This window comes from Lasioglossum baleicum, chromosome 14, assembly GCF_051020765.1.
Source record: "Lasioglossum baleicum chromosome 14, iyLasBale1, whole genome shotgun sequence".
Classification (NCBI taxonomy): Eukaryota; Metazoa; Arthropoda; class Insecta; order Hymenoptera; family Halictidae; genus Lasioglossum; species Lasioglossum baleicum.
The window spans coordinates 6070347-6096557 of NC_134942.1; the positions used below are offsets into that span (position 1 = coordinate 6070347).

Here is a 26211-nt window from a genome sequence, read left to right on the forward strand (position 1 = left end):
AATGGCGGAGCATTCGAGCAAACTCCGGCGAGCACGGCGAACAAGATGATGAGAGGCGGCGGTCGCCGGAGCGTAAAATATGAAGAAGTAATCACCCCGGTAGCAGCTGGCAGGACTTACTTCGAGACGAAGGTTAGAAACGACGCTCCCAGGAGGTCCCGTGTGGCTGCGCGGCCTAGAACACCGGATGGGAGGGGTTGTCGCGCGCTCTCTCGGTGGTGGTGGTGGTGGTGGTTGCGAGCCAGGGGGTGGATGGCTCGCGGGACGCGGAGGATGGGGCGAGGGGCGGGGAGGGGGATGGTTGGGAGTCGTCTACGGGTCATGGAAGCAGAGGACAGTAAATTCAGTGAAGCATAGATTGCAGCCGAGGGTTTCAGACCGGGGTCGAGCTTAATTTCGCGGCCACCTGGAAATCCTTTGGTACCGTGCCAACTCATTGCCGGATTCATTCATAACGAAAGAGACGTACAGCCCTCAAAGGTATCGTCCGCTCTGCCTCATCGCTCCTGCCTCGCCCCCACCCTCCGTCCCCACCAGCCCGCCCTCTTCACCCTAAACTGCCCCGTCTTTGTCTCCCTGGTAATTATATATGGACGATTTCGGCGGAGCGAGAATCGGCAGAAATGCCCGCGGACGTCCATTTCCTTCTTAGCTACTACTCTCTGTGTCCGAGGGTTGATTAGGTCTCGAGAGACTTCTCCCTCGATCATTCGGAACAGTTCAAAGTCTGATAGCGGGAAGGGCCTTTTCTGTTCCCGTAATCGTTGGGAGTTTTGCTACCTTAAGTTTCACAAGCGGTGGATGAATGGAGATATCGAGCTTGGGGTAAGTTAAAATCGACGTCTTTCCTGTACACCGATGAAAAGTCTTCGAACTTTGGACGAGCCGGAGCTGGACAAGTAGCACGATTTAGATCTAGGAAGTTTGTAGGGTGAAATGGCTCCTGTAATGTGTACGGGAGTAACAAATCGTTCTCTAGTTTCGGAACGAGCGTTCCCAATTGGTGGTTACAATTCAGATAATTGTTCTCAGTCTCCATCGTTTTTCCAGGCAATTGTCAGCCTTAAATCTTAAATGATACTTCGCCCGAGAGTCCACGGAGTGTCCACACATATGTAGAACAAACGAATCGAGTAGAATCAGTCGTTATCTGATCAGACAGATCCAGTAGTTCATTAATACAAGTCAATATTTGAAGGAGACAATGCTGCCCAACTATTGATAGGCACACATTACTTGCGCAAGGCATGAGAAATGCATGAGCTGCGGATGCAAAATTGATTAGACGCTGTTGTCGGACTATTGGCCGACTGGTCTCACTGCCGGTGAATTTTACATGACACCTTTTCAGGGACTGTTGTTCCAGAGCGTCCGCTGAGTGAGAAAAATGGCTTCAGCAAATATTTACAGGTATTAGTCGAATGAATAACATAGAATTGTTCATTATTTAATCCGACACGTTTGTTGGTCGGCTGGTGTGGATGAATAATGAAAGAAACGAGGTGAGATCTGGCTATTGATAGGCCGCATACTATTCGCACAGATCAATCAAGGCTATAAGAAATGTATGGAACACGAATTGATAACGTTGATTGAGCACTGCTGTCTGACTACAGCCGCGTGTCACTTCCAAAATTTTCCTTCTCACGTACGTCCTCTACAGAAATTGAATTTAAAAACCAGTGGCCAGCATTCGCGAGAAACGCTGTCCTTTCCCTATTAAAATCGCAGGCAGATGGAGAGGTTGTTGCATCCGGGACAGCGGGGGATCGCGGCGATAAAAGATTGGGAAACAATTCCTCAGCTCCGGTCGGGGTAGTTCGCGGAACAGAGCCGCGTATAATTCGCATCGTCGAGAGGGGGAAGCTTGGGCCGAGAACCCGACCGGCTCGACAACGTAATTAAGACGCGTCGTCGCTAACGAGATGTCCCGGTAAAGCGATACCGGCGACAAGCCCCTGATCATCCCACGGCGCGAGCGCGTTCCAGCTCGCCAGGAAGCGGGAAGTTGCCTCTTCTCCGGTTTCTGCGTCCCCTTTCCTTCCAGATGGGAAGAGAGACCGACGGGTCTGGAGAAGGGAAAGAGAAAACGAGAGAAAGAGAAAGCGATCCCTGTCAGCAGCCGCGACGACAACGACGACGACGACGAGCCACTTCTCGATTTTCCCGGCGAGCGCGAGAAGAAAAGTTCCTGAAGCCACGGGTAGATTGTTCGCGGCCGCTGGATGGCGTGGGTGGAGCCGATGAGAACCGTTCGCAGATGGAAATTGCTCTGGACAAATGGCTCGCGCGGGTGGAGATGTGCGCAACGCCCTCGAATTCGGCCGTGCTCGGTGCGCGGGGAGCCTCTCTCGTCTTGCCCGGAGTCTTTAGAGAAAATTGCAATTCCTCGTAAGTGACGTCTCGTCTCCCCCCCCCCCCCGTTGCTCTCCGTCTTTCTCTTACGCGCCGCCGCCGACGTCGACGACGACGACGACTGCTCGCCCCGACTCTTAGATGATTAAAATTGGACTCGCGAACGGCGTCTAGCGGGCGAAAGCTCCGCAGGAGATTGCAAAGTAGCTGTTTAGCGCTCCGCGAACCTGCCCGACGCTATTGTACTCTACCCCTCTCGGATATCTGCCTCCGGATCCCCTCACAGAATCTGTCCTATACTCTCTGTCTCTCTGTCGTTGTCATTCTCGTTTTCGTTCTCTCTGTCTCTCTCTCTCTCTCTCTCTCTCGATTTGCCTCGTTCGATGCTAATTTTGCGCGAGCGCGTTAAGTTACGAACGATTCGACGTCTTTTATTAGAGCCCCGGAGCCCGGGATCGCTGACTACGTCGCCGGGGGATTTGTCCCGGCGTGCTCCGCGTAAATTGAAACCTTGTTTCGTGCCTGCCGGGTTCGTTAGCGGCGAATTTTACGAGCTGACGGCTCTCTCGGCCCGACCCTCGCGAAGAATTCGCGATATCCGACCGGCACTTTCGACGATTCGGGGATTCGCCAACACTTCCTCGTCTCGGTTCCCAGAATCCTCGGGGATTCTTGATCTGGGGAGATCGCGCCACCCGCGGGAATGTCGCGCGATCCTTGTTTCGGACCATTTTCGTCCCTAGTTAATAAAGCGGCAGTCATAATGAAATTATAAATTTTATGCAAGCTGTAGAATGCCAAGAAGTTGAATAAATTAGACTCGTAGGGTAACTGCACCAGTAAATGAACGCTTTTGTATATTTTAACAAATTTTAGGCCGCACAGCATACTAGCGATAATGACTCTTGGGCCAATGGAATATATGACTCTTTTTCGTAGCTGTATTCCTATTGGTTTATATTGGTCAATTGACCATTAGTTTCTAAGATGGCCTATTTTTACCAAGTGCGTTGAGTGTGTGCAACAGAGCTAAAACTAGTAAGGTATGTATACACGACCTTTTCTTTTACACATGAGATAAAAGTTACTAACAATATAGATGTACGAGGGTTAAAATATTGAATATAAATCACAAAAATAGCTATAAAATGAATATTTCGTTAAAAATTCGTTGTGTCTATTCACTGGTCCACGATATTACTCACAGCCCAGTAAATGAACAGAGTGTTCATGAAGTGACAACAATGGTAGAATGTGAAAAAGGAAAGGTATGGAAATGGCCAGAGATTCCAGATACAGTTTGGTACAAGAGACAGGATGTTTTAACAAAGATAACGGAGCCAAAGAAAATTAATTCTAGGTGATTTTGTGATTAAAGAGTTAAATAAATAGGAGAATATTGTATAGTAATTTTGTTCATTCATTGGACCATCATTGTTCAATTACTAGAATGTAGTGTCCATCGACTGGTATTTTTTATATTTTTTATTTAACGTTTAATAAAGAAAAATAATAATAATTTCATTTTATTCGTGTTCATTTATTTTTGACAAATGAAGTATAGGGAGCCATTTGGCATATATGAGATTCCTTTAATTCACATTTTTTTTTTTAAATAAAATATCTTCCTGAACAATTTCTTAAATGTTCATTCACTGGTGCAGTTACCCTAAATGCTTTCATGAAAAGTTACAGTGAAATGAACGTAAGAATCGTCTGACGTCCAGACACCATTCTATAAATCAGAAAGGCATAGTTACATAGTTAAAAATGGAGACCCATAAGAGTAAAAAATATTATGTTGTAAATGTCAAATTTATGCCAATTGGAAATGGCCATATTTAGTCGAAAAACATTAACGTCTGGCCGTGTATAGGCACATGCTACTCCAATTGACTGATAGGTTAAAAGATGTTTTTACTACAAAAGTTAAGTCCCACAATTTATTTAACGTTCAATGTCTGCTATGCACTTGAACAATCCAGGAGCATGGTTTAAAGAGAACGTTTACGCGCCAATGCAATTCCAGCGATTCCCAGCCAAAGAAATCGCTACTTCGTTAAATGCATTAATCAGTACACCCGATACGCAGAGCGTAATCATATTAATTGATAAACAACGTGGTTTACGTAGCGATACGATGTTAATTTGAAGAGAAGAACCGCCCGAATCCGACACGGGACGGCGTAGACCGTGATTAAACATATTCAAGCGGAAATGAATCGACGGATGGTTCCTGTGCTGCATGATTGATCGGTACGCGTGTACAAATAGTTTAATTATTGCCTGATTATCGGTAAACACGAGCCCGCACGAACCAAACAGAAGCTGTCTCCCTATGTTGGTCTATTTAACGCTCGGAATAAACAGGAACGGCACTTCAATCATTTTTTTGGAACCCTTTGTACTCTTTGCTTTCGCTTGGAATTATTTTTACTGGACAATTTCAACGACCACGTTTCAAACAAATTTCGACATCACCCCATTAAAAATTGTTTTGTCCTAGAGTGTTGATGTTTTGATGTGCGTGGCAGTGTTGAGCTTTTTAAAAATTAATCGAGGAGTTGATCCGCAGACTCTTTCTGCGGAAAAGCGATTCACACACGGGACCTTTAAATATAAAAGTGATTAAAACTACAGTGTGCTGGACCTATAAAAAATCAATAGGGACGCGAGTATACAAACAACACGGACAGAATAAATCTCTAAATAACGACGGCGGTATCAAAGCGGACATTTCCGGCAAGGCAATATTAAAAACTCGACGAAGCTTGTGTGGATAAAATGAGCATTTTATGAAACCGATAGACGGCGGCCGATATTTAAGGGTGTGTATTCACGTGTCGCGATTTTCCCTAGGGTGAATGTAACGGGGGTATCCCGGTGGCCTGTGCCGGGAGAGCGGCTTTGACATTTTAATATTTCATGACGCGAGAGCGGGCTCGTTTGAAATTTCAACTGATTGCGGCGCCTCGCCTCGCGTCGCTGGGGCACTCATTAAAATATTCATTAATATTCTTAAAACGCCGATGGAGAGTCCAGACAGCATAATCTCTGTGCCGTGCTCCGGTTGCCGGTAGTGTCGCGTTATTAGGGCTGTAACCGAACCTGTCCCCGACGCTTTGAACTTTTAATTACAAAAAATGTATCGCCCGGCCAATTTTTCCCGTCCCCCCCCCCCCTGGCACAGTGGAAGGCTATGTGTTTCTCTGTCATCTCGGGTCTCCCCTCTGTCTTTCATCTTTCATTCGTCACACCAATGTACTTTCAGCGGCGCGCTCGCCCGCGACGGCGCATTTATTTCGCCGGACCCGATGAATATTTATAGGGCCCCACCGGGTTCGGCGAGTGAGAGCGAACTTCGCGTTATCTTCTATGAAATTTCCGAATAACACACCGGTGTCGGTGTTTTTAATGGAAAAGTTCGAGCCCCGAGCGAGCACTCGCGTCACGATCCACCGAATCGACGCTAACGAACAGCTCTCGCGTGTTAACGCAATCGCGTGCCAACCATTCAGCTCATTCAACCTCTTGTTGCGTTAAGAAATATCATTATCGCCGCTTTCTTTTCGTTCTTTTTTTTCTTGTGCTCTCTTTCCTCCTCTCGCCGGAGCAACCAACGGACTTCATTAACGGAAACGTTAGCAGCGTGGGTTTAAGAGATTCCATCGGGAATCGCCTCGCGGTGTGTTAATTAACTGCACCGGAACCGATCATCAACTCCGCCGGCGAACTTCTGTTGTTCTTTCGAATAATTTTTCCATGCGGTCGCCCTCTCGGGATTAATGGACTCGCGGACGCGATGAAAATCGAATTAAAAGGGCGCGGTGCCAGCCCGGCAGTTCACACTTTGCTTTCGCCGGATTTTTAAATGTGGCCAGAAAATGCTGGAATTATCGCGGAGCTCCATTGCGACATATTATTAGACAGAGCACTCCGGGTAATAGGGATTTTGTAAATGAATTTCAACACTTGCTACGTCGGAGGCATAACCGCGGGCTCAATTTTCACGATTATATTTTATAAATTTCATTTTATAAATATTTTCCGGAGTATTTCCATTGAAAGATCGCTTCTGTTGTACCGAATTGAATTCAGACTGAAACTACTGTCTGTCAATTCGCCTTTTTTTTTCTTTTTATTCGGTTCCAACAAAAAATGTAAAAATCCTGTGGTTTCCTAAAAAAAAAGAAGAAAATTCAACAATTTTTAAATTGGGTTGGCAAGAAAGTAATTTCGGTATTTTGAGGTGAAATAAAAATTTCATTAAGCAATGAACTTTAGTCGATCAGATATTTTCCATTTTGATCGATGATCCCTTGCCATCTTTCTGGTAGCTCAATAAAGTTATTCGCTATTTTCATAAAGCTGCAACAGCTTTATATTGAATAACAATTATATTCAATAACAAAAATTGGGCTCCTCGTTTCACCTCAAAAAAGCGAAATTACTTTCTTGCCAATCCAATATACGCATAACCAATTAAAGGTGAGCGCCTGACGCGCATCAATCAGAAAAGCGGTTGGCAGTTGTTGATCGGCACGATATTTAATGCAGTGCATACATCATTCAATTTTAATGGCGCATACATCATCCGCAGCTCTCCTTGTTTACTCTAAACAGTCCGGCATCCGTTCGGGAATAATTATTAAACATAACGAGCTTGCTCATGCAGCGAGCCGAAGGGAGACTATAATAACAATAACTAAGCGCGATTAAAGGGCGCGAGAACGTGGCGATGGGTTATCTGGCAAGAGAAAAGAGCTGGTGCGTTCTGAATCAGCCTTTTCACCGTTCCAATCAAGGTGGCCGGGCAAAAATTTCTCGAAAATTATCCCGGACCGGAAGCCACCCCTCAGGGTCAGCCAGGGGCTGCCATCCCCGTAAAAACCGTGGAAATGATATGAGGGCGCATAAAGTGCCGCAGTGGTCGAGCGAGCGGGCATATTGGAAACCATCCAATAACCCACTTGGCTTGCTGTATCGTTGGGCACCGAGGGAGGGTAACGAATACAAAAAGCGGGGGGTTGCGAGACAAGGGGGGAGGGCGAAGCTGTGTGGGCCGACGAGAGGGTTTTGCCAGGGTCTGCGAGGTTGTACGAGGCCGTGCGAGGGATGGGAGGGACGGCGGGGCACACGCGAAATAGGAGCAAAGAGGAATAGAGTAAACAAAAGTACAGGCGAGAAAAAACGAGGCGGAGAAACAAAACGAGAAAACGGCGGGGGTGGTGAACGATAGGCCGCCGGGGGAAAAAAAGGAATCGAGGACAGCGGTGAATGGTCCCGCGGGCGCGGAACGCCGGCGGAATTCATCGACCGCGGAGTTTCGCTCGGGTATTTATTAAAGAATTTATCGGCCGGCCGTGGTTCGACGAAAGGAGACCGGAAACGCGAATTCGTTCCGCGAGAGAACCTGATCAGCGAAGTAGAATTGGTCGGTGTTGGTCAGACGCGCAGTGTAGTCAATCGTAGTGACACAAGTCAATAATGTGGAGTCGAGATTCTAAAAAAGTCTCCTGCGTCCGTTCAATTGTGTGTGTATGCGTGGATCGTGTGTGAGTGCCGGAAAAATGCCAAACGTAACAGATGGTAAAAATATTCGAATGAGGAACTGATAAAAGGACGCGTTCGCGCAGCGACAGCACGATTTCCGAAAACGAATTCACGTCGAGGTTCACTCGGTACGATACGATACGATCACGAACACGGAATACAAACGCAAATTACAGCTTCAGAGTTTAATGTTTATTCGGCGTGCGAATGTATATTGATATCTATAGTTGTGTGCTTTCTTTAAATAAATAATTTCAAACATCTTTACTCTTAGACTAATAAGCTAACCCCTTGTACTACAATTTATTTTACGATGCGGCGATAAGAACTTTTTTGTTAATCGTAATTTGGTAAAAGAAGAATGCTATTTTCCAATGGCTATTTAAAAGAAGATCCTGCTCGAAATGATTTAGGATTTATCGCCAAGCTGCGGATTTTATACCTTTACGGTTTCACGCATTGTGAAGCATTTCGAAAAGGATTTGATCGTGTGACGAAGTCCAGGAAGAAAGGAGCCCGGAACCGTGGAATCATTTTGCGGAAACGCGCGCACGGACGCACGGCCGCGCGTCCAATTATGCCACGTATATTGAAATTTCGTTAGCCGGCCCGCGGGCGCGTTTTAAAATCGGTGTAATCGAATGAAACGCGCGGAACGCATCCGCGTGACGCGAATCTCGAGCGTGAAACGTTGAATCCACCCCATCGAAAAAAGTGTTCCCTCTCGCGAACCGAGCTCCACTCTTTTTTTTTGTCGATGACAATCGCGCGCTGATGGACGACGGATCGTGTAATAATCGTTTGATCGGACAGCTCGCTTAATTACGTCCGCGGGGGACGCGAATTCTCGCGCACGGTCTGCGAAGCCGTTGACCCGTACTACTTGCACCGGTCAATTGTCGGATTCTCTCGGATTCTCTCGCGCTTATTAATTCGTTTCCCTGTGGCGATTGATCATTCGAGCTTTCTTCGGGCATGTCTCGTGGATTCGGTGACCTGGCGATTCTTTGAAAAATTCCCTCAAAGAAAGTTTGACAAAGGTCGCCGAGCGAATGCGAGAATCAAAGGGGCTGCATTCCAGTTCGTCGAGAAAAGGGCTACTTCACGGTTTCGGTTCTTCTGTGAGTGCGATTTTTGTGTCGAAAATTAGTATTTGAATCTGGGAGAGCCACTTTTGTGCCCACTCGTGGTCGCAGCTTTGGAAAATCAATTTTCTTAAATTTTCCGTTTTTTCATTTTAATATTCTAGTCGCTGAATTGCTGGCACTGCAGTAGTTAGTGGTACTTTTGGTTTACACGGCAAATATTAAGAATTCCTGGTATAAAAAATCATTTTATATTGCTTCTTATTTATATTTCAAAGCAACGTTGTAAGTTTTCATAACAGAGCTCCACATATGACTGTTAGCAACGCTGGTACATTCAGCAAGACCGACGGATGACCACAGTGCAGTGCAAATAGTGTTTTATTAAAATTTTCGTTACGAGTAAGTATACTTTATCGCTTTATAACTTAACTTCGGACTGTACTACAGATGCAATAAGTGCGTATATGTTTAATTATAAAACAAGTACAGTATTTTATCGACAATTGTTCCCAACTATTATATTATACTATTATTATACGATACTATTCTTTGACTTTTGTCAAATAAACTAATCCAATAACAAATCTTCTTCTTCTTCTTTATTTTTCATTATTTATCGATGAAACTTTCACCAACATATTCGTGGCACTTTTCTAATGGAAATGATAGCAAATATGATAACTATAATTAAAATTATATTTACTTGTGTAGTGATCGATGAAAGTTTTCGACGCAAAGAAGGACAGCGTATGGGAAAGATAGTGTTGGAAACTTTCATCGTTCATTAAACAAGTAAATATTATCGGAAGTATATCATATTTGGTATCATTTTCATTAGAAAAATGCTGCGAATATGGTGGTGAAAGTTCCATAAAAAAATAATGAAAAATAAAAAAGTTTTCTCATTGGATTAGTGTGGTCACATTGATATACTCGAGCCGTATGATGTCATACTTCTCAGCGATCGAAGCCTCTCGAGCTTCTTGGCCCCTCGAGGGGGTACACCTCGCAGGAGTGGGGATAGTTTTGGGACAATTGTCGGCCAGACATTTGGGACATTTATCGATAACATACTGTAGCCTGTTTAACGTTTACTTCATACTGTGCCAATGACTGCACTATTTGTCTTACGAATGTTATTCACTGAACATATTTTATAATAACAGATTTATGACTCGTAAAACTGTTTGATCTTGCTGGAAAATCTCTATTAGCTTATAGTAATAGAAAGTTAAGCTCGTTTAAACATTTCCAAAAAAAGATAAAAGGATTTCTACTACTATTTTGGCTTAGGGTGCCGATCATTGTATGTACAGTTTATCCTAGTTTCGAACAGATACAGTTTTTTCACGTAACTACCCTTACGCGCGTGTACCAATTTGAAACGTCTTGTTCGGGAAAGAGTGGCGGCTGTTCGGGCGGAGCAATAGTTGTTCCAGGTGTAATTGGAGTGGTGTGGTGTCGGTTTCCCGAGGATTACCGCGAATTCCCGTTGAGTCGATTCCCCGTCGTCGACCAATTCTCGCGGCTCTGTATCTCCGCGGATATTAAACCGCATGTAAGCGCGACCATTCGGCGAGATGCAGTCGAAGGGTTCGACGGATGGTTCGCCGCGCAAAGCACACGTGAACGCGTGTATATTGAAGCCGCAGACCGCGCAAAGGCTCGGCCCGGTTCAAAGGATACGTGTATAAGCTCTCGACGATCCTTCCGCCGTTTGGCTTTCTTCCTCTCCGGGCTCTCTCCATTCTTTGCCACCGTCGGTTTATCATCGCGAACTCTCCCGTCCTCGACTGCCTCGCAGTGCACCCTCGGATCGATTCTTTCACGAACCGCACTATCTCTCCATTGTTCTCGAAAATCTGAAGGTATATCCGGAGAAATCCGCTGGCAAAAATCGACGTCTAACTTGACACGCTTGCTGTGAACCGACGCGACAAGAACTTCGTTATAACTTGCTGTTCAGTAGAATTGGTCGGCGCTTGGTCAGACCACGTCCGCACTACTGAAGTTATGATAGTGACAGCACTAATAATTTATGTGAATACACACGAACTTAAATACAATACAATCTTTTCGGAGGCGGCGCAAAATTGAAAATTTTCCATACTGGAAATTACGAAATCAGCGACATCTGTCATTTGGAAAATTTGTAATTTTTGCGCCGCCTCCGAAAAGATTGTACTGTATTTAAGTTCGTGTGTATTCACATAAATTAAATGGAAATTATTTTATACTTTTTAGTGCGTTTTTTCGAAGTCGGTTTAATTGTTTTTATAAAATTTTTTTTATTTCACACTTTTTATCTCTGTCAGCCGTCACATTCCAAATCGATAACGGTAACAGCGTCGTTACTGTTCCTAATATCTACCATTCAGCGGAGTTCACAACGGTATCACCACACTACATTTTCGCAAATAAAATCGTAATTAATAAAAAAATGTAATTTTTTGCACGGGACCATCGCGGGAACATACTCTACAAGATGCAAAAGGTTTCGTTCCGACTGGTCCATCCATCTCTGCGTAATCGGTGAACATACATAGAAAAAAAGCGAAAAAAAAGATTGGCAAATACAGATCGAATTGAGTACCCTCCTCTTTTTTCGAAGTCGGTTAAAAATCAAGCTTGCTACTCTGCCGTAATTTTTTTAATGTTCTTTTCCGTTTTGATGAACAATACTTTCCGCTATTTGTGTTCCAGTCGCAAACACAATGCATCAGTGCGATAAAAACGCTACAACGTCAAAGTTAATCCACATTTTCACTAAAAGAATTTGAATACACTCCTGCAACACACAGTACAGTCTCCTCAAAACCGGGATTCGCTACTCGTCACGAGTTCCTGGCACACAACGCGATATACAACCGCCCCAATGGTACATTGTCAACAAAACAGTAGTCGGAAGTTCATGAATTTTCATCCGGCAATGCAATTTAAATATGGAAGACAGCGTATTTCAATTAACATTGAGCGAAAAACTTCGTTTCCCGAACGCGCGCCCGCGCGCCAACTAAATAAATTCCGTAATTATCGTATCGAATAACACCGTTGCCGAAGGAAAACAGAAAACAATACGAGCCCGGGGAATGAAGTCACGCGCGGAAACTGTGGGAAATCCATTCGCGCGTGTGCTCGGGGGAAAAATTCTGAATTCATTTCTCGGCGAATGAACGTCGCCGCTCTGACTTATAATTGATTCGCGCTACTGGCGGGGCTTTGGAAAACGCTCTGCGAGCTTCGGGGACGCAGGATTCGACACTGTTCCAAATACACAGTTAGGAGCATAACTGATCACACTTTAAATCGGAGTAACTTTTTTCTGAATGGACCAAACGACTTCAACTTCTCTGGAAGGCTAGAAGAATTAGTTTAGTAAATGACGTATAAAAAATATGTTGAAATAAAGCATTTGGTCGGAATTGTGAAAAATAATAGCAAAAATTGATTTTCTCAACTTTTTTAGCTGGGACAATAATGAAAATTTAAAAGATGTTTTTTATGAATACATTATGAAAATTGCATTGAAATTGGTCAATTGGTTTACGAGTTATAAACGATCGAAAGTGGTAAAAAGGTCGAAAATCTAGAAAAACTTTTGATCGTTTATATTTACTAATTAGTCAATTTCAATGAAATTTTCAGAACGTATATAATTTATACGAGTTGACCAAACACATCTTTTAAATTTTCGTTATTAACCCAGCTAAAAAAGTAGAAAAAACCAATTTTTACTATTGTTTTTCACGATTCCGACCAAATGCATTTTTTCAACATATTTTCTAGACGTCATTTACTAAACTAATTCTTCTAGCTTTACAGAGAAGTTGAAGTCGTTTGGTCGATTCATAAAAAGGTATTCTGATTTAAATTGTGTATGAATCGTCTGCACCGAGATTGCAAGAAATAGAAACTAAATTGAACGTTACTTCTTCCCTTAATGATTTTAATAGAGGAGAAATCACATATTGTCATCTACAATTTTTTAAATTTTCCGACAATTTTCAATTTCATCAGCTGAATTTTGCTACAAATGCATAAAGATAGTTGCTTGATACAACACATATAAATTGTCTTTTTCTTTCTAATTACTAAAAAAGTTGCAATTACAGCAACCGTAAAATAAATCGTGGTGCTCTAGTGGTGGAAGAAAAAAAATAAATGAGTAATTATCCCCTGTATTTTTGCGAGAGATGCTGAAAAAATTTTATTTCGCATGTAATATCGCAGTGCAGTTGTCAGCGAGCCGGTGTAACAGGATGTCAGAGCGTCGAAACCGGAATAAACCGGATGCGGCGCGGATAATTGCCGGCTGAACGCGCGGTCGGCGCGAAAAATTCGCCGGTCGACGGTCCGCGAATTGGAGCAAGTGGCTTTCCTTGCCGTCGAGCAGTATGAAACATCATTAATGTAATTTCGCGCGAGAACAGGCCGCGCCGCCGCGCCGTCCGCCGCGCGACGCAATTATTATTTCCTGCCGCGGCGCTTTGACACGGAGCAGCGCTCGCGCTCGCCCCGCGTTTCTGGACATTCACGAATAACGAAGCGAACGTAACCGTGTTTAAAAGGTGAAAAAGTCAAACGCGAGACACTGCCGGCCCCGTTTCTCGACACACTTCGCGCGGCTGCGTTCCATTTTAATGAATTATCCTCGCCCCGGCGCGAACGCGTATACGGAGCCCGTCGTTTCGCAGAGCTGGCTCGCAAGGAATCTCGCGAATTCAATGGCACCACTCACCGTCTAGCGTCCCAGTGTAGGCGTGATGAGGATCGAACGCGATTTCACGGCCGCTCGAACCCTCGAACACCACGTCCTCGCCGAACAAACTCGTGTCCCTCGTCAGCCGCATCTTGAACACTCTGGAACAGTAAGCGGACAAGTTCTGGAAAAGGTGTCTGAAAGTGGGAGACCAGAAAAAATTGTGCTAATATTTTCATGCTACGAATGGGTCCCTTCGTACCTCGATGAATTTTTTTCACGTGAACCTGCATTAAATGAGTAGCGGAAGTGAGTAAATCACGCACATTTGTATCCTTGTATACTTGAATAATTTCGACGCGAAGTTGATGTTGGAATGCATGCTTTTCATATTCTGCGCCAACCGATTTGCAAAATCGGCTGTTCACTCTTCGACGTGTTCCATTTGCTCTTCTTATACTTCTTATTCTTTTTGTAAAGCGGAAAACAAACTACAGTAAGGAGCATAACTGATTCCACACACTTTAAATCAGAATAACTTTCATATGAATGGACCAAACGACTTCAATTTCTCTGTAAGGCTAGAGGAATTAGTTTAGTAAATGACGTCTAATAAATAAGTTGAAAAAATGTATCTGTTCGGAATTGTGAAAAACAATACTAAAAATTGATTTTTACAACTTTTTTAGCTGGCCCAATAACGAAAATTTAAAAAATGTGTTTTGTCAACTGGTATAAATTATATACGCTCTGAAAATTTCATTGAAATTGGTTAATTGGTTTACGAATTATTATAAACGATCAAAAGTGGTAAAAAGGCCGAAAATCTGGAAAAATGGCAATTTTCAACACTTTTGATCGTTTATAAATCGCAAACTAATTTCAATGAAATTTTCAGAGCGTATATAATTCATACCAGTTGACAAAACATATTTTTTAAATTTTCGTTATTGAGCCAGCTAAAAAAGTCGTAAAAATCAATTTTCACTATTGTTTTTCACAATTCCGTCCAAATGCATTTTTTCAACATATTTCTTGCACATCATTTACTAAACTAATTCTTCTAGCCTTACAGAGAAATTGAAGCCGTTTAGTCCATTCATGAAAAAGTTGTTCTAATTTAAAGTCCGTGGAATCTGTTATGCTCCTTACTGTATATCTTTTATTATTAAAATATAGACGCGTGATTTTCAATAGTTGAAACGAAGAATCGTGCCGTCTCACGGGAGCGCGTGGGTGTTGATAGTCGAATTAGCTATTATTAGCGACCGCTAATCCGCAAACACGTCGTCGCAGACAGAGTGCTCGGTTTATCGAATTGCAAAGCCAAGAATACCACCTGCGCGGCGAGTTCTTCAACGAATATATGTATACCGTGGCGCGGGAATAACATTTGTAATAAACGTTTGCCCGTGTAAATGTTTGAAAAGCGACAGCTTTTAAAATGGATAGATTTTTCCCGGGGACTGGTTTTTCCGCGGACTCTCGCAGATTGCCAGTGTAATTCTGTCCGATTTATTACACTCGGAACGATGAATTACAAAAGTTACACCTCCGGTCAGCCGCCATATCGGCGCGCGATGAGCGAGAGCGGAACACGCGAGCGTATAAAATATATGTGTACACCGGAACAACAATAAATTTAATAACGGCCTTTGTTTCGTGAGGTCGAATTGACTTTCGCGGACGCGACGGGGGCGAGGAAGGAGAGAGAGAGAGAGAGAGATAGACAGAGAGGGAAAGAGTGGGAGTGAGAGAGACGCGACACGCCCCTGCGACCGGCACTATTTCAACCGGTAATCAATTTTCAATTTAATCGAATCTACTTCAGAATTCCAATATTGAAATTGTTTAAAATTCCGCCGTTGAATTCTGTTAAAGCTCGATCGACGTAAACGGCGATTTAACTCCGCCTTCGTCGCGACGACGCGACGTAAGCGCTCCTCGAAATGTGACAATTACGTTTCGTTCTGATTACGTTCCGAGTACTAAGATCCATCAAATCCTGGATAGGATCAAAGGAAATCCTGTTGCGACCGCGGTTATGGAATTTTGAAAATTGCAAGATGAGAACCGCTGTTCAAAAAGAGCTAGACTTCAATGGGGTTTGTACAGTATAATAATCATTCAAGTGTTGCACTGTCTTCCAAAGCGTACAATGAACTCAGGAATGCAACCCTCAACAGGACACAAATTGATCGTGAAGCGTGTCGTGCTAACTCTATTCGAAACAGTAAGTACTGAAGTACTGAACTCTCGTGGCGATGGACTACAATAATAGAGCAGCTGAGAGCCACTGTCACTACAGACTCAAACACATCATAATTAACTGAATAATTCTAGTTTATGTTCTCGGTATATACGTATAGACGTTTCAAACAGCGAATTCTCGAGTTGTAACCAACGGAATTAATTTCCCTGTGTGATGAGAACTATTGACCATAGTAGAAACTCAGTATCGAATGTATACGCCGACAATAGCTCTATTAGACATTACCCAGTTCCAGTAGTGAACTCTCCGCGTCTCAACAAGAGTGTGTAACAGGCTTGCCATATTCCGCGCGGTACCAGGCCCCACCTCGCCACGCTACTACGCTGAGCCCGCCCCACTCTTCCCACTAACACTGACGCGTACCGTTAACTTAGCTTGCTCCACGCGGTACGTGTCAGTGTAGTGGGAAGAGTGGGGCGAGCTCAGCGTAGTAGCGTGGCGAGGGTCGCAGCGGTAAGGGGCCTGGCACGCGCAGAATATGGCAAGCCTGGTGTGTAACGACATGCAAGTTGAGAACCACTGTGAGACCGTAGTGAAAACTCAGTATGGAATATGCGCGATAAAAGTAGCTTTATTAGACGGTAAACAGTTGCGGTGCTAAATATTCCCGGTGCCAACGACAGTATTAATATTCCAGTTGGGAGCCACTGTCGCAGAAGCATAAACGCATCACGACCGACTCGATAACTCCAGTTTACGATTGTCGCTATCTGCAGACGCGCGAAACAGTGAATCCTCTGATCTGAACCGACAGGATTAATCCTCCTCTGATGAGAACCGCTGGGTCACGGGGAAGCCGAACTTCATGGGACAGCGTGCCACATAATAATTGCACAATGTAACGTAACGAGGGCCGCATATTACGTTATAACCGGTCCCTTACGTGTCCGAGGGACTCGCGTGGCACGGTTTACACGGAGCCGGGGCGCGTGCCCGTACAATCGATAATCCCATCGGAGAGGAGGCGATGTTTTCACCTAATTATTGGCGAAGCCCCCAGCTCGATAGGCCATCGATCGACAACGGGACAGCGAGAGAGATGCGGAGAGAGACCAAGGGAGAGAGAGAGAGAGAGAGAGAGAGAGAAAGGCCAACTCGCCTTTCACGTGGGGCGCGTGGCTGATTTCAATTATTCATCGCCAGAGAAAACCCGGGGTCCGGGCCCCCCACCCCCCGTTTCCCGCGGATGTCACCGTGTTAATGTAACTAATGAGACACTGAAAGCAACGCCGGATTAATCCGCCGCTGCTGATGAAGTGGTTACCGTTTGCCGAACGTTTCCGTGCCCGCTGGGCTTTCGCTTCCCGATCGAACGGAGATTGATGAGACGCGCTAATTTCGCGAATACCGGGGAAGCCCGGGCTCGCTCTCTTTCGTGTCCTTCGGCCATTGTTGCCGCTCGCGATCCCCGTTTTAATGGGACACGGATCAAAGCATCATACCTCCACCTCTCCTCATCCTCTCGATACGTACGCTCCCCAGGCCCTCGACACTCGTTCACTGTACGCGAGACGATTTTATTCTTGGATCACCTTGCGCTCTTAATAAACTCGATATATTCACACGAGGGCTTCGACACTTTACAAGACAAGAACAGGTGTGGGAGAGAGCCGAAGCTATGTGAGCACTGGAATAATGCGTGTAGCGAGTCGCAGTGCTCACCATTCTTTGGCCCAGTAGGAGGTGGAATGGATCTCAATTTCGGTCCCATGGAAATCACCGACACAGATTTCTCCGACACGGTTCTCGCCGACAACATTTCTCCGACTCCAGATTTGTCCGACATTAGCTTTGGTCGACAACGCTTTTAACCGACAACGAATTTGATCGACAACGATTTTGACCGACGACGAATTCGATCTACAACAACTTAAGACGACCACAGTATGCATTATCATACAGTATTATCATATGTATTATCATAGAGTATTATCATACTGTGTTTCAAGTCGTTGTGGATCAAATTCGTTGTCGGTCAAAATCGTTTTCCATCACATTCGTTGTCGGTTAAAGGCGTTGTCGGACAAATCTGGAGTCGGAGAAATCTGTGTCGGTGATTTCTATGGGACCCCTCAATTGTGAGTCCTGGACTGTTAGGTTTTTTTTTTGTTAGTGGGTATGGGCCCGGTACCGACCGCCATCTTTGGGGTGGATAACTAAAGTTCAAGGACTAACAGTCTTTAAAGTTTCAGGAAAAAAAAAGAAAAAAAAGGACTTCGACACTTTCACAGAGGATCGCAAATATTACTCGACGAGAAGGATCTGGAGATTTCGCGGTGGATCGTTGCAGGGGTATCGACTTTCTACTAGTGTCTTCTCAACACAACGGAAACTTCAATCATGAGTGCCAACAATAAAATTAATAATTACTTATTTTGTTGTTTCTCGATCGTAAATATTTGATAAAAGATAATATATGCTCGCGGCGGACGGTTTCGATCAGTAATACAGACAAGGCAATTTTGCAAATATTAACTTCTCAACGTTTCGATCCGGGTTTGGATCATTTTCCAGAGAATTGCGTCTGAAAATATGTAATGAAAGAATATAATAAATATTTCACAAGGGAAAGAACACTGATTATATTGAACACTTTTTGAAAAACATACTTGCTATGTATAAAGAATGTTTAGTAAGGTATGGTTGGAAGACTGAGTTCCATGTCGGTCTAAATTGAACTGAGATAAAGATCGTTAAGAGAGAGCATTTTTTTAAGAGAGAGAGAGAGAGAGAGAGAGAGAGAGAGAGAGAGAGAATATTATCGTTAAGAGACAGAGAATTGCTTTGTCTGTATTACTGATCGAAACCGTGCGCCGCGAGCATATATTATTTTTTATTAATAATTACGTTTGAAATTATTGTATTAAGAAGATTTATAAGAGCAACTCTAAATACAAATTGAAGCACGCGGATAATTTTGCGAGCAACGTGCACGACCACCAATTCCCATCAGAGTGCAAAAATAGCCAGGCAGGAAAAATGTTCGAGCGACCGAGCTTTCCGCCGAAGAGTAGACACAAGGTGTCGCGTGTCAGAACGGGCGCGTCATACGCCGCGGAATGATGATTGTGCAACGATGGGCTAATTAACGTGACGCTCTAATTTAATTAATGTTCCCGGTCGACCCGGCTGACATTAGCAGTTTCATTGCGCCCGGCTGACATCGCGTTATTGGCTGGTAAAAGTGCGACAACGCCGGCGCGAATTTCGGGGGTTCGTTAAAACCACCGGGAACACAGGCGGGCGCGGCGGGCCGCGCAATCGGTAACCGCAGCTCGTGGCAGCGTAATTAAACGAATATGATGTCTATAAATAATCCTGTAACATTTTTATCGCCTCTCTTCCTCTTACACCGCGCTTCTCCCCTTCTTTCACGAGAGAGTAGTAACACAGAGAAAGATAGCGACGCGTTATTAGATTCGATTTTGCGATCGAACGTTTATCTTCGCCGGATACGTCTCACACGTGATTCAGGTCAAGGGAGAACTTTTCCCGCGATAGAAATCCACACACACGCGCGCCCGTTCTTTCTTAGTGAAATCTACAAACATTTCGATCGCGAGCTGCATCGAGCCACACCGAAGCCGACAATTCCATTCCGATAAGATTGGTAACAACGGGGCTCGCGGATGCAACGAGAAATCAGTTAAACGGATGACGACTTCAATCCGCTTCCTCTACCCCTTCGTACCAGTGCAAACACGTCCCATCAATATTGTCATTACAGTTTCAGAAGTCTATAGAACACGATCTATTGTAGAACTTAGTTCGCAGAAGTCGAGCCACGAGACTTGGCACGATGAAAGGTTCAATAAATACGTCCTCGTCTCTCTCTTAACTTCCTCCATTATGAGGCGCGCCGGCCCAACCGTCTTTGGGAACCATGACCAGCTTAAGGGATGAAGCAATCATGCTAAAACAGTCTGGAAAATTCTGCATCCTGCTCGAACAAACTTCCGGGAAAGTATTCACCGTCTGCAGAGCAGATTGAATCGGTCTCGTGGCGGGATTAGAGAGAGAGAGAGAGCACTTGTCGCGATTCCGAGATTTGCGGATTTCTCGTTGATCTTTGTACCTGTAACTACTTTTCCGATCACTTCTAGCAGGGCGAACATGGTCCCTCGTACTGCGACGATGTTACATTCCTGTACCGTGGTTCCGATGTTACATTTTCGAATTTTACTGTAAATTTTGCTGTTCAGTTGCGAATCAATCGAACCCGTTCAGAAATTTTTTCAGAATTTTTTAGAGCCCAATGTCACAGTTCGAAATCTGAGAAAACGTGTTCCCATAGCGAGTTGAACATTCTATTTATCGGAAATAATTTTATAAGAAAAAATTAAAGCGGCTTAGAAAAAATGCGCTAAAAAGTATGAAATAATTTCCATTTATTCATTTATGTGAATACACACAAACTTACATACAATACAATCTTTTCAGAAGCGGCGCAAAATTGAAAATTTTCGACATTGGAAATTACGAAAATCCTTTTTCTCAATATGCTTTCACATGTTAATGTATCTTCTCTTCCCACCTACTGATATTCCAATGAAATCATAATCAGCAACATCTGTCATTTGGAAAATTTTCAATTTTGCGCCACCTCCGAGAAGATTGTGTTGTGTTTAAGTTCGTGTGTATTCACATAAATTAAATGGAAATTATTTCATTTAATTTTTAATTTTTCTTTATGAAATTTTTTTATTTCACACCTTTTAGTGGAACGAGCAGAATTTGTAGAACGCCCCGTAGGATGGTTTTTCGGTTTTATTGGTTATTTGCAATAAAAACGGCAAAGAATGGAAAAATGCAAAATTTGTTTGCAAGGGACCAATCGGGATCCTACAAACCCTACAAAATGCAGAAGGTTTCGTCCTGATTGGTCCATCCATCTCGGAGTAATCGGTGAACATACATAGAAAAAAAGCGAAAAAAGGTCACATACAGATCGAATTGAGTAACCTCCTCCTTTTTCGAAGTCGGTTAAAAATGCTGCAAGCTCGAATTTATACGAATGTCTGTGCGCAGTCAACAGGAGCAACCATCTTTAACCTTTATTGTAATATATTAGGTTGGGGAAAAAGAAATCCATTATTTTTACGTTATCTCAAGCGGAAAAATGATCAATTTCTTTTTCCCCAACCTAATATTATAATAATCAACGTGTTCCCGAAGGCGGAAGGACAGCCCATGCATTAAATGCAAGTTGCAATTCGGGAGAACTCTTGCCGATTTTGGATCGGTCGTCCGAAATCAGACGGGGTTTTTGCTCCGATGAATCACTTAACGATATTAACATACTCGCACCGATGAAATAAATAATGTATCGGGCGGAGTGGATCGTGCTTGTGAACTCGAGCCCCCGCTCGCTTTTAATTATTTTCGTCCGGTTTACACGCGACCGGCTCCTGCCAATCGAACCGTTTATTTCTGTTTCGTTTTTTCCGTCTTGTTTTACTGTTCCCGTCGAATCCAGAGACATTTCACGGTGGAGTTACGAGGCCGCGTCGATTTTATTTCGCGCCAACGAACCCGTGAATTCTTATTGGCCGGCCGGCCTGGCAAGATTTACGCTGCTGTTCCGAAACGCGAGCCCGCGATACACGTATTATGCGAAAGTAATTATGGAATTGGCGCGACCGGAATTTACATTCCGCGGAGCCGACGAATTCAAATGGCTCGGATTTAATGAATTTCCATAATGGACCGCGACCGACCCACCCCCTCCCTCTCCTCTTCACGCGAACGGAAAAATTACTTCGACCCTTGTTTCGAAAGAAAATACGCCGCACTTTCAAGGGCTGCAATTCGTCTCGAAGTTGAACCTTTGTGTTTTTTCGATCCTCGAGGAGTCGTGAGATTGCTGTCGTCGACAACACCAAGTGTAATTATTCGGTGCGTCGAAGCAGGAAATAAGAGGACCGCTTAGTTGGAACATTGTTGATGTTTATACTGCGACTTCGTTAGAAAAAGTCGAGCAGCTGTGTAGTCCAGCCTATCTTAAAGAGTAAAGCTTCTACTTTTATCCCATTAACTTGTTTTTGAACGAGAAGAAAATAATTGTTTATTGAGCTGTATTGATGGTAGACAGTTCGATGACCTTATAACTCTGAAAATTGGCTGTGTTCGCACCCCTGTAAGGGCTGTTAAAAAAAATCGGGGCATGATCTATCCCGGCTTATTTTAAAGAGCAAAGCCTCTACTTTTACCTATACAATTCGTTTTTCCAGGAGGATGCTTGGAGACTTCATAAAATAATTATTTATCGTACCATATCGATGATCAAAATTAAGGTACCAGTGGATCTTGGCTGAAAAACAGTCTATGTTCAACCATTTGTAACTTCGTTAAAAAAGGTCGGGCGATAAAGAACCTAGGCTTATTTTGAAGAGCAAAGCCTCTACTTTTACCTATACAATTCGTTTTCCCACGAGGATGCTTGGAGACTTCATAAAATAATTATTTATCGTACCATATCAACGATCAAGATTAAGGTACCAGTGGATACCAGCTGAAAAACATTCTATGTTCAACCATTTTTAACCTCGTTAAAAAAGGTCGGGCGATAACGAACCTAGGCTTATTTTAAAGAGCAAAGCCTCTACTTTTACCTATACAATTCGTTTTCCCACGAGGATGCTTGGAGACTTCATAAAATAATTATTTATCTTACCATATCGACGATCAAGATTAAGGTACCAGTGGATCTTGGCTGAAAAACAGTCTATGTTCAACCATTTGTAACTTGGTTAACAAAGGTCGAGCGATAACGAACCTAGGCTTATTTTGAATAGCAAAGCCTCTACTTTTACCTATACAATTCGTTTTTCCAGGAGGATGCTTGGAGACTTCATAAAATCATTATTTATCGTACCATATCGACGATCAAGATTAAGGTACCAGTGGATCTTGGCTGAAAAACAGTCTATGTTCAACCATTTGTAACTTGGTTAACAAAGGTCGGGCGATAACGAACCTAGGCTTATTTTGAATAGCAAAGCCTCTACTTTTACCTATACAATTCGTTTTCCCACGAGGACGCTTGGAGACTTCATAAAATCATTATTTATCGTACCATATCAACGATCAAGATTAAGGTACCAGTGGATCTTGGCTGAAAAATAGTCTATGTTCAACCATTTGTAACCTCGTTAAAAAAGGTCGGGCGATAACGAACCTAGGCTTATTTTGAAGAGCAAAGCCTCTACTTTTACCTATACAATTCGTTTTTCCAGGAGGATGCTTGGAGACTTCATAAAATAATTATTTATCGTACCATATCGACGATCAAGATTAAGGTACCAGTGGATCTTGGCTGAAAAACAGTCTATGTTCAACCATTTGTAACTTGGTTAACAAAGGTCGGGCGATAAAGAACCTAAGCTTATTTTAAAGCACAAATCCGCCACTGTCACCACAGTATATTGTTTTCCGTCACATAAGTATGCGAGGCTAGGCGGCCCTTTAATGTTGATCGTCAGTGTTGCCGTGTGTTTGCCACTCGGTGGGAACTCATTAGCCAACAATTTCGGTTAAAATCAGTTAGCTTGTTCCGCGTATTTCCTGGAGTGCCTCGCGTCCCAAACAAAGCTCATTAAAATAATTCGCGGGAGCCGTCGACCGAGCCGCGACGCTTAAAAACGCCCGACACTTCCCCATGATGTTGGGAGGCTCTGGGTTCGAGGATCGATGGGGTAGCGGCTTGCTCCTCGCATGAAAGCTGTCGCCGACAAGTGGGAAAGCAATCTAAAAATATTCCATCGAGGGAACACGCTCGGAAGAAAGGGAAACAAAAAGAAAAAACAAAAGTTGCAGAGTACAATTTCGCGAAAGAGTAGTCAGGCTAATAATAAACGTGTCCCGGCGATGCAACCGGCTGCGAGGGGGGAGCGGCGAGGAAGCGGATATTAATAACGTAGTTTTATAACGGGCGTAAACGATCCACTCTGCCTGACAATGATCACGTTTGTGTCGACGATGCGAAATCACGAAAAAAACCCGCTCGGAAAGCTCCAAAAAATATGAACACTAAATTTCCGATTTGCACTAGAAACACCGTAAAAATCGTAAAACGATCAACCTTGACTCATTTCAAAGCTTGAACCCTCTACTTTTACAAGTTTTATTCATGTTTATGTTGAACAATATTTCATGATTTAGCGGGTGGGAAACGGAAGACACTTTTCTGCTCGAAAATGGTGCAAATTGAAACCTCTCTAGAATCGTTGTAACATTTTTCTGGGGACTGTGTCTGCCCTAGATTCGAAGATCAAAGCCGTCCCTTTACAAGGAGACCAAAAAATTTGATCTGCGATTTTTTCTCACTGTTTTATGACGCAAACAGGAAGAACACGTTTGGCACCTTATATTGCTGCAAAGTTGACAGTACACCTTTCGTTCAAAGTTCAATAAATTGGTTACAAAAGAAATCGTATTTCAAAATTTAAGACCATGCTGCCAAGAGGAAGCTTTGATCTTCCAATTCGTGGTGGATTCATCTCCAAGAAAATTTTTAAAATATTTTTATAACTACAAGGTGAACTACATTGCACCTTAATGTCCATAAAGTCATTATCTTACATTATCTTCTACGTTTGGATTTGACCGCACTGTTTTAAATTTATTAGATACTCCACTGTATTAACATCTTTGTACTTATGCACCATCGGCATTTTGATCATACCTCCGCGTTAATGATTTATTAACGTCGTTATACACATTACTTCACTTAATTCGTACCCTGCTCGACCATTTTAGCTACCTAAGTGTCCCTATGGAGCTCGGTATCCTCAATTTCGGAATCACTCTGCTGGGTCGAAGCCATTAATCTACTTAAGAACCTCAGCGCCCTGAATTTCGATCTTACTAGCTGATTTCGATATCATTACTCTACTTGAATGATCGCTAAGTGGAAACCGGGTATCTTTGTCTTCTGTTACTTCCATCAAATCAACACCTCTATAAACAGACTTAATTCGTTTACCATGCATAAGCAATCATTTGCAAGATACAGAGTCTCCGATCAATTTCCCAGCAACAAAACGTGATGACTCACAAGATGGAGATTGAAAAGTGAATTTAATTTGTTTTATATATAAATTGTAATTTACAGGGTCGGGATTACTCCTTGTCAGTTCGTGGATCAAGAAACGTGCCCAGGTCGTGATACAATTCCACGGTATTCGGTAACGAGGCTAGTTTGCGGGCCTGGCTGTCTTCGGAAAGGAACAATCAACAGTTCCGCGAGCATCATCCGCGAGATTGTCAAGTTCGTGGCTGCATTATAGAAGTCGTGGCATGAGATTGCCTGGTGAATCTTCAGGAAGCCGTGTGCGGCAAGTACGGATAAGTTTACCCCCAAAGGAGTCAAGGGAGATTCGGTCCAGGATGACGGCAAACTGCCAGAGGACGAGCATCGAAGCCCAGGGTATAGTTAGCGAATCCTCGCATTGGAAAACTTCAACGGAAAATACAAAATAATCTGAAAAAATGCAAGATGTATTAATGCTCTCGGCGCACTGGTCCGATCAATTTTTACTTGAAAGCAATTTTGCTTTAATACATCTTGTATCAACAAATATACGATCGATAGAAAGGAATATTGATCTGAAGAAATCTATCGAAAACAGAATAGGAATAATACAAACTTCGTTCATAAATTAAAATTCCGTTTAAACAGCAGCGAATCCTCCCACTGGAAAACTTCAACGGAAAATACAAAATAATCTGAAAAAATGCAAGATGTATTAATGCTCTCGGCGCACTGGTCCGATCAATTTTTACTTCAAAGCAATTTTGCTTTAATACATCTTGTATCAACAAATATACGATCGATAGAAAGGAATATTGATCTGAAGAAATCTATCGAAAACAGAATAGGAATAATACAAACTTCGTTCATAAATTAAAATTCCGTTTAAACAGCAGCGAATCCTCCCACTGGAAAACTTCGACAGAAAATGCAAAATAATCTGAAAAAATCTATGGAAAACCGAAAAGGAATAATACGAAGTTTGTTCATAAATTAAAATTCCGTTTAAACATCAGCGAATCCTCCCACTGGAAAACTTCGACAGAAAATGCAAAATAATCTGAAAAAATCTATGGAAAAACGAAAAGGAATAATACGAAGTTTGTTCATAAATTAAAATTCCGTTTAAACATCAGCGAATCCTCCCACTGGAAAACTTCGACAGAAAATGCAAAATAATCTGAAAAAATCTATGGAAAACCGAAAAGGAATG

The 26211-nt window shown here is 43.2% G+C and overlaps 1 protein-coding gene across 2 annotated transcripts in view; it reads right to left on the reverse strand.

Moving 5' to 3' along the window:
* The window catches only part of LOC143215813 (disintegrin and metalloproteinase domain-containing protein 10), a 361388-nt gene that overhangs the window by 158458 nt on the left and 176719 nt on the right, over positions 1–26211 (reverse strand). For both annotated transcript variants that reach the window (XM_076438313.1, XM_076438312.1), the window contains exon 4: positions 13735–13856. In XM_076438313.1, coding sequence (XP_076294428.1) covers positions 13735–13856 — 122 coding nt within the window. The remainder of the gene's footprint in view (positions 1–13734; positions 13857–26211) is intronic.